This window comes from Phyllostomus discolor, chromosome 12, assembly GCF_004126475.2.
Source record: "Phyllostomus discolor isolate MPI-MPIP mPhyDis1 chromosome 12, mPhyDis1.pri.v3, whole genome shotgun sequence".
Classification (NCBI taxonomy): Eukaryota; Metazoa; Chordata; class Mammalia; order Chiroptera; family Phyllostomidae; genus Phyllostomus; species Phyllostomus discolor.
In genome coordinates, this window is record NC_040914.2 from 61,652,702 (window position 1) to 61,666,505 (window position 13,804).

At 40.8% G+C, this 13,804-nt stretch overlaps 1 protein-coding gene across 1 annotated transcript in view; it reads left to right on the forward strand.

The window, feature by feature from the left end:
* The window catches only part of SNTB2 (syntrophin beta 2), an 88,515-nt gene extending 77,823 nt beyond the window's left edge, over positions 1-10,692 (forward strand). The window contains exons 6-7 of the mRNA XM_028501875.2: positions 1,178-1,362; positions 3,366-10,692. Coding sequence (XP_028357676.1) covers positions 1,178-1,362; positions 3,366-3,458 — 278 coding nt within the window. The 3' untranslated portion in view covers positions 3,459-10,692. The remainder of the gene's footprint in view (positions 1-1,177; positions 1,363-3,365) is intronic.
* The last annotated feature ends 3,112 nt before the right edge of the window (positions 10,693-13,804 follow it).

Consider the following 13,804-nt stretch of genomic DNA (forward strand, 5'->3'; position numbering starts at 1 on the left):
AAACTGTACCCTGGTTGCCTTGATTGGAATCTGTCTTTTCTTTCTCCAAACCCCTCAGCCATTCATTGAGAGATTATTGCATTGGCTTATTTCTACAAGGAGTTAATTTTATCTGTGCTCCTCCCCAAGGTAACATTAGTTACATGAGGGTAACTAGTATTCAGTCTGTTGTCCAAAACTCTCTTATTTGAGTGCTGAGAGTGGACACTGCCAATATTTATGTTACTTATTTTCCTTATTTCCTGTGCACACCAGCTGCCTTGACTAATTGAATGCTTTTGCACGTCCAGTGAAAGAATCAGTTTGAGTGTGAGCACTTGCTTCTTTGGGAGCCACTTTTTCTGTGTAAAGTGACCATGAGGGCTATGTTAATTCCCACACCTCAGAGGGCCTCTCATGTGTAGACCCTGTATACCAAAGCAGTGTTCCAATTGTTAGTAAAGACATTTGCCAGTCATATGATCAAAGCTTTTTGTCCTCTCAATTCAAAAGTATCCCCTGAATTTAATCTCCGATAGGACCAACAGTACAACTTTTGCTAACTATAGCCTTTATCTTTGATAAACGTTTATCTTTTTCCCAAATACCAACCAAACCATGTTAATGCTCCTGAAAGGCAGAGATGCCCTTCTCTGCCTTCTCCTTTGGTGGTTTCTTCTCGCCCAGTTGAAACTTCCTCTGTGTTCCTCACTGCCTGTCAAGTTTGATCTATTCATTAGGGCCTGTCTGAATTCCCATTTCCTCCAGGAAACCTTTCCTTGACTCTGGCCTTATTCGGTTTAGTGTTCGGTCATGTCCTATATGTTCTAGTTTACCCAGTTAGGGGTTTCAGGTTTATGCCTATTCATTTATGAGGTCCTGGACGGCAGGAGCTGTGTGTCTTACTTCTCCAGTACCACACACAGGCCCCTGCCAGCACAAGTGTTCGGTTGATACTCACTGAACTGAACTGAATCAGATGAGATGTCAAGGAGAGTTATGGTAATTTCTTCCTTATCTCAATCAAGATGTTGACTTGAGTGACTAGAGCAAAACTTACTTTAGAAGGTTCCAAATAGGTTAGTTATCACACATTCTTAAGAAAAGATTCCGTTTCCTCTTTTGAAGCCAGAAGAATCCTTTGGCACTTAATAATCAAAGTAGGAACTTGATTAATGTTTTTGCTTATCTTCACTAGGCTGCACATTAAACGGCCAAGAGGCAAGGCTCACGGTCCACTATGAAAATGGGTTCACCATCTCCAGGGAAAACGGAGCTCCCGGCAGCGTGCTGTACCGCTACCCCTTCGAACGGCTGAGGATGTCTGCCGACGACGGCATCCGGAACCTGTACCTGGACTTTGGCGGTCCCGAGGGGGAGCTGGTAAGAGGCGTCTGAGAAACATGTTTATCTGAATAGGTGTTCTCTGTCTCATTTATTGCTTCTTTCCCTCTTGCACAGAAATATTATGAACTGATATTCCTTTTTTTTCTGGAAAACTGTTCAGTTTTCAAGATGCAGTGGGTTTGGGCTTTTTTTTTTCCCATATTAGGAAGTCATTTCCTTTTTAAAGAAGTTTTGTTTGTATCTTAGAAAAAAATAGCCCTTTTAAGAAATAGACTTATATAAAACATAAGATATTAAGTTATTAAACATTAAATTCTAAATTAATTCTATTAATTGCTATTAAGGAGTTGTTGGGATAGAGTGAATTGGTCGCTACAGAAATTCTGTTGATAAGAAAAATGATGTAGAGATATGTCCACACAGCCATCATCTTCTTTTTGAACCTCCTTGTCCCTTAAAGGAAATGTCAACAGGAATTCATGATTCCTCTTTAGAGAACTAGAGAAGTGTGTCAAATATACTTCAGAAATCATAAATTATGATAAAGGAGTAAAACAATGCCTTTTCTTCTTTTTTTAATCAATATTAAGCCAGTACTTCAGGCCTTATATGTGAAATCTTATGTCCATTGAAACAGTCACAATATGTGTGAATTTGAAAACAAAATCTTGACATTTTAGAACTGAAATAGATCATAGAGATAACATAGTTCAACCAACAGATGAGAAAACTAGCTAGAAATCTTATTTTAAATGATGAACCTTTGAGAGACTAGACTGTGGATAGGCCATCGACCAGGGCTTTTCAAAAGCCTGAAGCAACCCTGACCAGTGTGGCTCAGTTGAGTGTGCATTGTCCCACAGAACGAAAGGTTGCCAGTTCAGTTCCCAGTCAAAGCACCTGCCTGGGTTGTGGGTTCAAAGCAACCAATCGACGTTTCTCTCATACATCAATGTTTCTCTCCTTCCTCCATCCTTCCCTTCCCGTTTTTCTAAAAATAAATACATAAAATATTTTTTAAAGAAGCCTGAAGCATTAGAGGAAGTTAAATGCTTCTATTAAAGAACTTCTATTAATTAACCAGTTATTAATATCAGTTGCCATTTAGCAAGCAAAGTGTTAGATTATCCCTGGCTATTATATATATTTTAATCCCTGCTTTATATTTAATATAGATAAAGTTTAGTGATGAGTTTAGTGCTCTATAATGTACATTCTTCATAAAGTTTTATTTTTCTTTACAAGATATAATTAAGCTATGTCTTGTTTCTGGTCTCTGGTATCAGTGCCAATGATTGACGAACCCCCTGACTCATGCAGCCAGACCCTACATCTCCTGCTCTCTGGCGCGGTGTCCAAATTAGAGGCCTGGGCTTAGGAAAGCGAAACCAGCCTCCTTACTAACGTCAAGTTGTCATTCTAGCACAAACTTACATGGGGTGTCAAAAATCCTACCAGAGATGGTCACACTTCACCTGAGCTTACTGTGGTTTCTGCTCAGAAATAGTATAATTACAATCAATGGTCTCTACATAGAATATTCCTTTCTTTTACATCCTCTACATTTTAGTTCTTCCAGGCATGGTGGGACCCAGTGTACCACCAAGTGGATCCTAATTGTGGATGTGGAACCCCATGCTAATGTTTAATTACAACACCGAATAGCCTTACTTCAGAGAACACTTTCATGTGCGGCTTTCAGTTCCCAAGAGTTTCCATAGCTCTGGCATGTTCTTTATCTTAGCTCTTTTTAAAAAGTAGAGCGTTGGTGCCCTGGCTGGCGTAGCTCAGTGGATTGAGCGCGGGCTGTGAACCAGGCATTGCAGGTTCGATTCCCAGTCAGGGCACATGCCTAGGTTGCAGGCCATGGCCCCCAGCAACCGCACATTGATATTTCTCTCTCTCCCTTTCCTCTCTAAAAATAAGTAAATAAAACCTTTTTTAAAAAAGGAGAGTATTGTCTAAATTTGGTTATTTTGCATGTTTGTTTTTTAAAGCATCCACATATACTAGTGCTAACCAATGTCCTTTCTCCGCAGACCATGGACCTGCACTCTTGTCCGAAGCCGATTGTATTTGTGTTGCACACGTTCTTATCGGCCAAAGTCACTCGCATGGGACTGCTTGTATGAGCAGCAAAAAATCAGAAAAGAGCCTTGAATGTCGCAAGAAATATTTCCACCTCCAGAAAAAAATTTTTTAAAGCACAAAAAGAAAGCTCTTTTCTCTATCCTCCAGCACAGTGCCTTGACAAGGACCTGCAAATCACTGCTGACCCGTAACCGTGTTTAAAGAAGAGCCTGCCTTTCACAAGCTACCTTGGCCAGAATTTCTAGGACTCTGATAAGCTCCAAAGTGAAGCTATTGATTTATTGTCTGGTTTCCTAATGTGGTTTCTAAGTAATTCTGTTTAATTCTCCTGCTACAAAGGGTGGCTCATTGTTTTTCCTTTTGGACATAGTCAGATATCTAAGAAGTTGTCTTTCTTTTCTTCCTATAGGATTTATTTCAAACTTAGCTTTGGATGACTGTCTTTTCCCAGGTGCTAGTTTGCAGCAGCCTGTGCTTCTTGGTCATTCCAGCTAGGCTCTCCGTTGCGTTGGAGTTTTGGAGTTTACCGTCCTCCCTTGCTCACTCCTTCCACCCTAGGAGGTCCTCGAGTTGTATCACCAAAGCGTTCTTCCATCTGCCCCGGCTCTCACTGCATCCCTCCCTGGCCATCGCATCCCAGTGCGTCATGAGCTTTCCACTCCTAAGTGCTAACTTTAGGTCTTAGAACTTTTGAAATTTGATTTGCCTTGCCTTCCACTCCCTTTTTGGTGGTGACCAAGTTGAAAAGCAAGTTGGAAACCACTGCTTTAAAAAAAGTTTTACTCATTTGAGGATTTTCTGGTTTTCTCTTTGGTAGGAGCCAGGAGATAATGGTTAAGATTTATTTTAAAAGAAAAATCCTCATTTTAGCCTAAGCCATTTTTTATTGCTTACCAAATGTGCCTTTGGTTAGGGTTAGTGGAGCTTTATTAGTCACTATTTGAATAACTGGATATCACTGCCATTCCAGGGAGATCATCTATCCTAGTTTTAAAGAATAGCCTTTGAGGCAGCTTTCCTTAGTGGTGTCTTTCCTGATGGGCAGATATCTTTGAGGAAGATAAATCCTGGAGAACAAGTTTGTTTTAAGAGTAGAATTTGTGGGAGAAGCGGGCTTTGCAGCACAAATGAAATATCAAGCTGTTTTGGGCTCTGTGCACCCATGTGGGATCCTGGCCCTGGCCCTCTCCATTCGTGGCAGCAGAGTGGCATGAATGGGCAGCTAACTCAAGACTCAGTGTGGCTTAGTAATGCGTCCTACAGTGGACAGTGTGATGAGACCATGGAACAAGCTACCTGGGATTGCGAAGCAGTAAGATTGCTTACTTTGTGGTACTGAAGACCACATTTGGCTTGTTATTTCTAATTATGAAGTAGGTGTGAATCTGAAAACTTTTAAAATGGTATAATAGCTATATAAAGTGTCAAGATTAGCACAGTCCCTAGAACTCAAAGAAAGGTAATATTGACATGGGTGCTCTCTGTGTTTTCTCAAGAAAGGACTGGGATTAGTTCTCATTTACCAGATTGATCAGGAGTGCCAGAAGAGGATATAAACACTATGGAGGCTGGAGCTATTTGGTTTGAGTGCAGACTGATGTACAGGTGGGGCGTGCGAAAGAGCCGACTCATGAGCAGAGAGTTCTAGTTAGACATTGTAACCCCGTGATCTTCACTGCTTCCCTGTGTAGGGTGAGGTTAACCATAGGCAGAGGCTGGGGAGAGATGTCTCTTCTGCCCCCACCACCAGTCCCAAAAATGAATGATCTCATCCATTTAAAACTGGAAATTTAAATCTAGACTAGAATATGTCTTTCAAGAGCTTTCTATGTTTTGAAAATTCATAAACCCAAGTTTGGTTCCATCTGGAATTAAGTTTACAAATTAGGGAAGAAAAAAATACCTTGAAGGTCCTGCTATGATTTCTGGAAGAATTTGGACACATAATACCCTCAGATGAGGAGGGAGCTTAGACATTCTTTGCAGTGAGAGTATTAATCTGAGATGAATCATGTAATCACAGACTTGGGCAGCAAAGCCATTTAGTTGAGGTTTTCTGTGTTAGTGTGAAAGACTAAGCCACTGAAAAGATTTTTGTGCAGAACTTCAGAGCCACCTGCTCAATAGTTACATGAAAAAGATCTGTAAAAAGGGTGTGATTAAAACATGGGCAGGAGAGGCAAGACGTGTGCATTTCAGACCCTTTTGTTCCAACTGAAGCCATCATGTATAGCCCCTAGGTCCATAGGGTTTTAAATACTTAATAGGGTTTCGAGTCTTGGTGTGAAATGAAATTGTATGGGAGGTTTCCTGTGACCACTAGCACCCCCAAGAGCAAGAGCCCTTAAGCCTGTTTAGCATACATCAACAGCTTTCCAATGATGGATGACCAGGTTGATCTTCCATTAAGTGTGTTTGTGGGATTTTCAAACCACAAATGAAGTACCTTTTATGAATGAGACAGCCTTGATAAATATGTCTGTATTTTCGATCCACAGTCGGGATCTGCATACAAGGACGGCTGACTGTATCCATTGCTCTACGCCCTTTCATATAAAGGACGTGAGCATCCCTGGAGTTTGGTGTCCATGGGCGGTCCTGAAACCGATCCCTTGTGGATGCCAAGGGACGACTCTAGATAAGTTTTTGGGGAGTCAAAAGCCAATAAGTGGATTTTCTACTGCATGGGGAGTTGGCACCCCAGTCCCCACGTCCTTCAAGGGTCAATTTGTACTTTGTATTTAGATGTCAAAATATGGCGTTATTTTCAAATGATAACTAATTGGCATTTCTGATATTTCACATCTTTTATAGAACAGCTGATTTTTCATTTCCTTTTTATTTTGATTAGGAAAATGGCTTAGAGTGTTGTGGGCTTCCATGTGTAGAATGTAAAGGAATTGCAGAATAGTGTCCCCTCATTCCAGTGGACCACTTCCTGTGCCCCCGAGACCTGGGCTTAGACATCTTCTCCCTATTCCACACAGATGCCTGTAAAAGCAAAGGCTCAGTGACTGCTTCTCTGAAAAAGGTAAGCCCTTTCCTGAAGTCATCAAATGAACCTTACCTGGAAATTAATATCTAATATTTTATATGAAGAAATACTTTATGTTTATACACTATTTATTAGATATTTGTAACTGTAAACTCACCTACCTAGTAGAGAGAGTTTCAGGTTAAATATTGGGACATGTACAGGCCATCAAAAATACTACTTTAAATGTCATCCACCTATTTTAAAGCCATTTCAGTTAGCACTTTTTGGGCTAGGTAAAGTCCGATCGTGCCTGTTTTTATCATCTATAATCTCACAGACCTTGTTATTGAAAAATTATTGCATAGGAGGAGAGATTGAATTATTTATTTCTTATATTTTTGTAAGTGGAAAAACCTCTAACCAACAAATGATTAAAGTTGTTACTGATTTCTCTTATCCTCCTAAGCAGAATGGTAACAAAGCTTTTTTTCAGCTGATTAAATGCACTTAGCTAATAAACCAAAATTTTTTTCTTGAAACTGTGTGGAATCTGGATAAGATTACATTTCTCCCTTACTGTAAGTTGTTTTGATGGACAAAAGTGTGACCATAACTCTTGAGAAAAGGTTATGATGGATTTTTGTGTGTGTGTGAGAGAATCTCCAGGTCTTCTTATTTAATTTATATGCATGTGGATATATTTGTATGTTTTCAATAACATGGAAGAATCTCCATATTTTTAAATGCAAATTATCTTATAAGCTGCTATGCAATTTCTTTTAAAAGCCCTACCTACTTAAAGAATGAAACATTTTTGAAGCTTTCAGGGAAGACCTGTAGACTTAAGCACTTTCTCTGCTTTTTTGTATCTTATCTTGGACACTTACGCTAAATTATGTTATTGTTTTTACTGGTTATAAGCTATTGATTGTACATAATATTTAAACCATCCAAATATCCAGCGTACATTTCCATGTTTCTGCCATCCACTGACACCACGAATGAAATGGCTGGTTAGAAAGCCAAAGGTCGGGTTTCTTCAATCCCTAACAAAGAAGTAAAATGCCAGATCTCTTTGGTCTCAAAACGTTGTTTGGTCTGATCTGACTATCCGTGTAAGAAAAGAGACTTGTTTAACTGTGGGATGCTTCAACTTTTCAGTTGAATTGAACTATAGTCATATCCTGTTTATGTATCTGTATCAGGCATATTATGGGGCAGGTGATACTATATTCTATCTTGAGTTTAGAAATTTCATTCCGTTGGAATCATTACAGTGGCTCCTGAAGACGAAAACAAAGGAATCTGCCATCTGCTACCATTCTCTGTGTCCCGATTTCAGTTGCTTGGAAATCTAGAATAATTCTGACTTTTTATATACTTTCTTTAAAAACCAACCGCAGCAGTCTTCCCCCTTCCTCCTCCCTTTTTAAGCTACATCTTTCACTTTGCTGAGTATATAGACACTCGATAAATGTTTGATGATAGTTTAAACAATTATGCTTTATATCAGGATTCTGTTATCTTGAGCAATATAGCTATTCCTATGGTGTAATGATACTAAGTGAAATTTATTTTACACTAGTAGTAGACTGCTTAAGTGGCTGATTTGAAACCCTTTCTCTAAAAAAAACTAAAACATCTGGCAGATAGGTGATTCAGGTTCATCCTGTAAATGGATCGAGTTTCAGGTTAAGGTAAGGGACAGTAAGTGTGCACATACAGCACATGTTTCCTTGTCTCTTTCTGACACTAGTTAAACTGCCAACTGGAAGAATTATTGCTGTATATTAACTAGAAAAAATATTTTAACAAGATTTCTTCTATTATTTCAAAACTGACATACTTGAACTTAATCTCTTGCCACTTACTCTTCCTTTCTACTTCAGGTGACTGAACCAAAGCCTATTCTGCTTTTCAGAGTGAATCTGCATTTGATAAAATGCATAAATATGCTATTTGCAAATGACTGCTTGTTCTCCGATGAACATTTAGTTATATTCAACAAAAACCTACCGTATGAACTGTAACCCTTGAATTGCCCCAAAATAGACTGGTTGGAACTAAAAGGCTATAGTAGAGAAATCGTCAATGCTTTGTTATACAGGGGTGGACAAAAGTAGGTTTACAGTTGTTCATATGGAAAATAATTCAATAATCAAGAAATAATACAAGAATAAGCTCCATTTTGTGTACTTATAACTGCAAACCTACTTTTGCCTATTCCTGAAGGTTCAGATTAGGCGACCTGATGGATTTCTAACTTCTGAGTCCTCCACGTACCTCACTCAGTTTTGCAGTGATCGTCACCTCCGTGCCGTTGACACAAATGCTTCTTTAGTTTTTGTGTCCGTCTTCATCCCAGTCACATGCACACCCTGACCCTGGGTGTTCTGTCACCTCTTCCAAAGTGATGGAAGTCTCATATGCACAGACTAAAGGTTCTTCAGAGGCTTGGAGAAATTTTGAAATTGCAGAGCTAATTAACGATATATTAATTTCTGTAGTCTTTCATCTAGTAAGCATTTACAGTTCTTCACAGGCACTCTGAAGGGTCCGCAAGAAAGTTCCTGGCCTCAAGTAGCACATAACCCATCACTTCCCAGTCATGCCATGCCACCTGTCTGTCCAAGGTTAAGTACATAACCACTTCACGAAAGTACGTCAGAAGTTCTGCTCATCCAGCAAACTGTATGGTGTTTAAAAGGACACCCGGTCTCTGGGCCATGCCAGCACGAAAGAATTCCAAGCACATTTAAGTAGGCTGGTCTTTTCATTGTGCATAATTTTTTAAATGCAAAATGAAGACTTCAGTTTGGGGAGGAGAACACTGTAGAATATCCTGAGGGAGATAAATCACAACAACAGTTTTCTATTGCCCAAAGTAGACCAATGGGAAAGTTTTTAAAGAAATGCTTCTTTTAATGATAATGAGCAAAACTAACCCACCTATTTCTAAATTGTGCTGGCCCACTCATTTTCACACTTACACCCTTTAAAGATCTCATCTGCTGTAAGTCCTTACGCATGGTAGACAGAGTATTTCTTCTTAATGAATCAAAATGATATTTAAAACTTAGTACAATCCCACTTATTCTAGACACTGGCATTCAAACTTAGTAAAAAGGCACTTAAAAGAAAATGAGAGATTGAATATTTCCATATTTTTTATATAGTAACAGTCCTTTCCTGTCCAGCTGCTTTCCTTTTATCACTAGGGTCAGCCTTTTGGGTAACATCCTTCATCATGCTCAGAAAGTAGCTGAACTCTGTGACTGGAACGGCAGAGGGAACATACTCTCATGGGTTCCTTCCCCTTTGTTGTCAAGTGTCCTGGAGTTGTGCACACGCAAATTCGGTCACACCTCCAGTGTCATTGTCTCTCCTGCCCTTTGACAATCAGGTGCTAATGATTATATATTATTGGAACCAGCACATAAGTATTGTCATGTAAGTGTCTGTTCCTCCTAGGTTGGAAGAGGTGCTTTTCTCCTGTCTCAGTCCTGCTCAGAGTGCATGTCAGTTACATTGTTTTCGCCTCTGTTTTGTCAGTTAGGAGAATTGGGGGGAGAGGGAATTATTAAAACTGAGTTTTGGGTTTGGCACAATTCTCAATCATGATGATACTCTTCACAATGTATAGTAAATCTACCCTTACTGTAAGATCCAGTTTCATCTTTTCTTTTCCTGCAGTATAGGACTCCAGTGTTATGTTTACAATCTGTTGGATGGTTCAGTGTGATAAGACCTTGGTACCCAAAGAATTGTTCCCCTTTTGGCATCAGACCAAGGTCTTTTAGAAGAAACTACTACCTGTGAAGACCTGTTTTGGCTAATCTGTGCAAACTCTGATTATACTCACTCGTTTGTATTATGGCCCACACTACTTTCATTTTCGTTAAGTGTTAAGACTTAGAAAGCTAGAATAATACTTCTACAAAGAATTAAAAGTATGTGATATTCTGAGGGTGTTTTTTCTTCTTTTTAGAACTGTATTTAAACGAGACTTCTTCTTAAGTGTTGTTTAAAATTTAAGTTTCAAACCTGGCATCACCAGACTACCAAATCAACACCTATGGCATAAAACAGGGCAGTATTTGTGTTCTTGGTTAAACAAAGGAGAAAGCTTTATGTATGTGTGCTCTATAAATACAAATGCATAGACAACACTTTCCCTTGAGTTGCGCCTCAACGTATAGCATTGTATATTACAATGAAAGTTTGTAACTTAAGGGTATTATATATATAAATAAATATATACCTTTGTAATCTTTATACTGTAAATAAAAAATTGCTTTTAGACATGTAGTTTTTCAATTTTTTAAATGTTAAAATAGTCCCAAATCTACCAGAGAGTTTTAAAAACAGTACAAAGAACGCCTACATCACCTTTACCCAAATTTCCAGTTGTTAACATTTTACCACATTTGCTCCATCTTTTTTTTTTCCCCCTGACATGATGCTCTATCAGCCTTAAATTCCCTAGTGTGTACCTCCCAAACACAAGGACACTCTCCTGCGTTGCCAGCAGCCAGCCCTCCCAGTTAGGAAACCGACACTGTACAGCGCTACCACCCCGTCCACAGACCCCGTTCGGATAGTACCCACTGTCCCAACGATGTTTTCCTTTCTTGCAGGAGACCCCATCCAGTACCACATTGTGCTTGGTTGTCATGTCTCATCAGTCCCTTCTGGTGCTATTTTTAAGCACATTCAGGGCAAATCCAAACTCTTACTAAAAACTTAGTTTTGGTTCTTGTTCCATCTGTGTGATGGGAGCTTCCTCACTGGATCAGTCTGAGCTTTTTTCATACTTTGAGTCACACAAAGGAGTAAGAGGGGAGATGGTTTCTCAGGAATCGTATTAGGAGTCATCAGTTCTCCATTTATTTGAATGTCTGTCACTCACTTGATGTGATTGTATTTCTTAGCATAATTTGCCCTGGCCCTACCTCTCCAAAATGTTACTCACCTAAACCTGGTTTTTGTTCTCCACACTGCTCTTGGCCCCCATTCTAGGTGTTCCTCAACAAATTATTAGGAGTCCATTCCTTGGCCCGAGCCCTAGAATGCTGGAGTCTGTATAAGTCTGACTTTACTAAGTTGTATTAGCTAAGCAGAGTTGACTCACTGGCCTGAGCTTGGGTTAACAAGTGCCGCCTTCTCAGCATCAGAACCCAGTCCAGAAAAGTGCTGTGCAAGAAAGAGCAAATGGAACGGTGCATTTGCAAGTCAATGACTTTCTACCTAAAGTGTGGGAGCTGAGAATCTGGTTTCTGCTCTCCTGAGAAAGTTACAACTTAAAGGTACTGATCTGATTCAGAATCATCAAGCCTAAACACGCCCCATGTGCCAGCCCACAAATAAGTTTAGTGCCTTTATTCCCCCTTTCCTCCTCAACTTACTCCCCTATCCCCACCAGTGTCACTGCCACTGCAGAACTGAGAGGTTTCTCAGAGTCCGTTTCCAGGATTTCCAAGGAGAATGTCAACCATGACTAAGTGAGAGGGGAGGAAATCCCATTTCCTGTCAGCCGCAGCAACAGCAGCAACAGCTCAGGACAACTGTTCCTCTACAAGAAGGCTCATGTCTGGAGGGCAGGCTTGTGAAAGACAGAAGCGAAGTGAGAGGTGCAAGAAAGTTGTGGAGGCAGAACAAAGAAGATGCCCACAGCCAGTGGATTGCAAACCCAGCACTTGTTAGGGTCTGAATTGTGAACTGCCAAAATTTGTATGTTGAGCCCTACCCCACAGCACCTCAGAATGAGTCTGTATTTGGAGCTAGGGCCTTTAAAGAGCTGGTTCCGTTGAAACGGGTCCATCAGGATGGGCCCTAATTCAATCTGACTGGTGTCCTTGTAAGAAGAGGAAATTTGGGTACAGATACCGACCAGGGTGCGTACACATAGAGCAGAGACCCTGAGAAGACACAGCAAAAGCATGGCCACGTGCAAGCCAGGGAAAAGAGCTGGGAGAAAATCCATTTCTATTGTTTCAAGCAACCTTGTTTGTGCTATTTTGTTATGGCAACCCTAGCAAACTAATATAGCCCTCTTCTAACTGTAGGGATTTTTTCATTTGTATTCCATCTTTCAACTTACACAGCGCATCTAATGTGTGGGGTTAATATATTCAAAAGTTCTCTGCCTCACATCCACCAGGTGGAGTCCCTCTCTTTCATTTGCTCATTTATTAATTCTGAATAAGTTAATTATTAATTCTCCCAGCAGATATTAAGTGTGTGTGCCAGGCCCCCGGAAAAGACCAGGCCCTGTCTCCTCAGCAAGGCAAAAGGACAGTGACTATGCCGGGACCAAAACAGCAAACAACAGCTTCCCCACTCAGCTCTGTCAGTATCTAAAAGAGCAGAATGTTCAGGGTAGAAGCTGGGAAGCCACGACTTGCAGGGTGTGTGTCTCCCCATCTCACCCAGACTCATCAGAGGCCTTGTCCTGCCATTCGGGTCCTCCTGACTCAGTCTGCAGAGATGCTCAGCACTTGGGCCTTTTGGATCTTGACCTCCCCATATGCCATGATGGCCCCATCATGTTATCTCACCATCTTCCTGCTCTGATGGTCGCCCCTTGGACTGCATTATTGCTGAAACAACCATTTCCAAAATCAGTATCTGAAGCATGCCTCTCCAGCGTGCTCCCACTGTGACCATCCTTCAGCCTTTTGGGTCCTCAATAGTACACCGACTCTTACTTTCTTCCTATGCGCTTCCAACCTTACCTGGCTCCAATTCCACACTCACCAAACCTTCGGATCCCCTTGCTGCTCTGTCTTCCTAGCAGTCACCTGGGTGAATCCTGTCATCTCCCTGCACCTAAAGAGCTGAGTATTGGGGAGAAAAAGCCAAGGCAAATTGGTACCTCTATACATTTGGAGAGGTTGCCAATCTTCACCAGGTTTGCCCCTAACTGCTCACTTTTGGTTCACTTGGAATTTCAGCCCATCTTTACTCTCCTCAAACCCCAGACCTCCCACCTTCTCTTTCTCAGCAGGTTTTCTTTCCTTCTGTTCACGGAGAAAATAGAAGCCACCCAAAGGTACTCACCTACCTTCCTTTTACCTTCTGGCCAACACGGGTAAGCATCTATAAGCATCTATTTACTTCTCTCCTGCTACAATGTCTAATGCCAGCCCTCCTACCCACTCCTGTTCCCACTGATCTTTACTAGATCCTTTCTTTTTTTTTTTTAACTTATTTATTTTTAGACAGAGAGGAAGAGAAACCTCAGTGTATGGTTGCCTCTCACATGCCCCACACTGGGGACTTGGCCCGCAACCCAGGCATGCGCTCTGACTGGGAATTGAACCAGCGACCCCTTGGTTCGCAGGCCAGTGCTCAATCCACTGAACCACACCAGCCAGGGTTTTACTAGATCCTTTCTACTGTTTTTTCAAA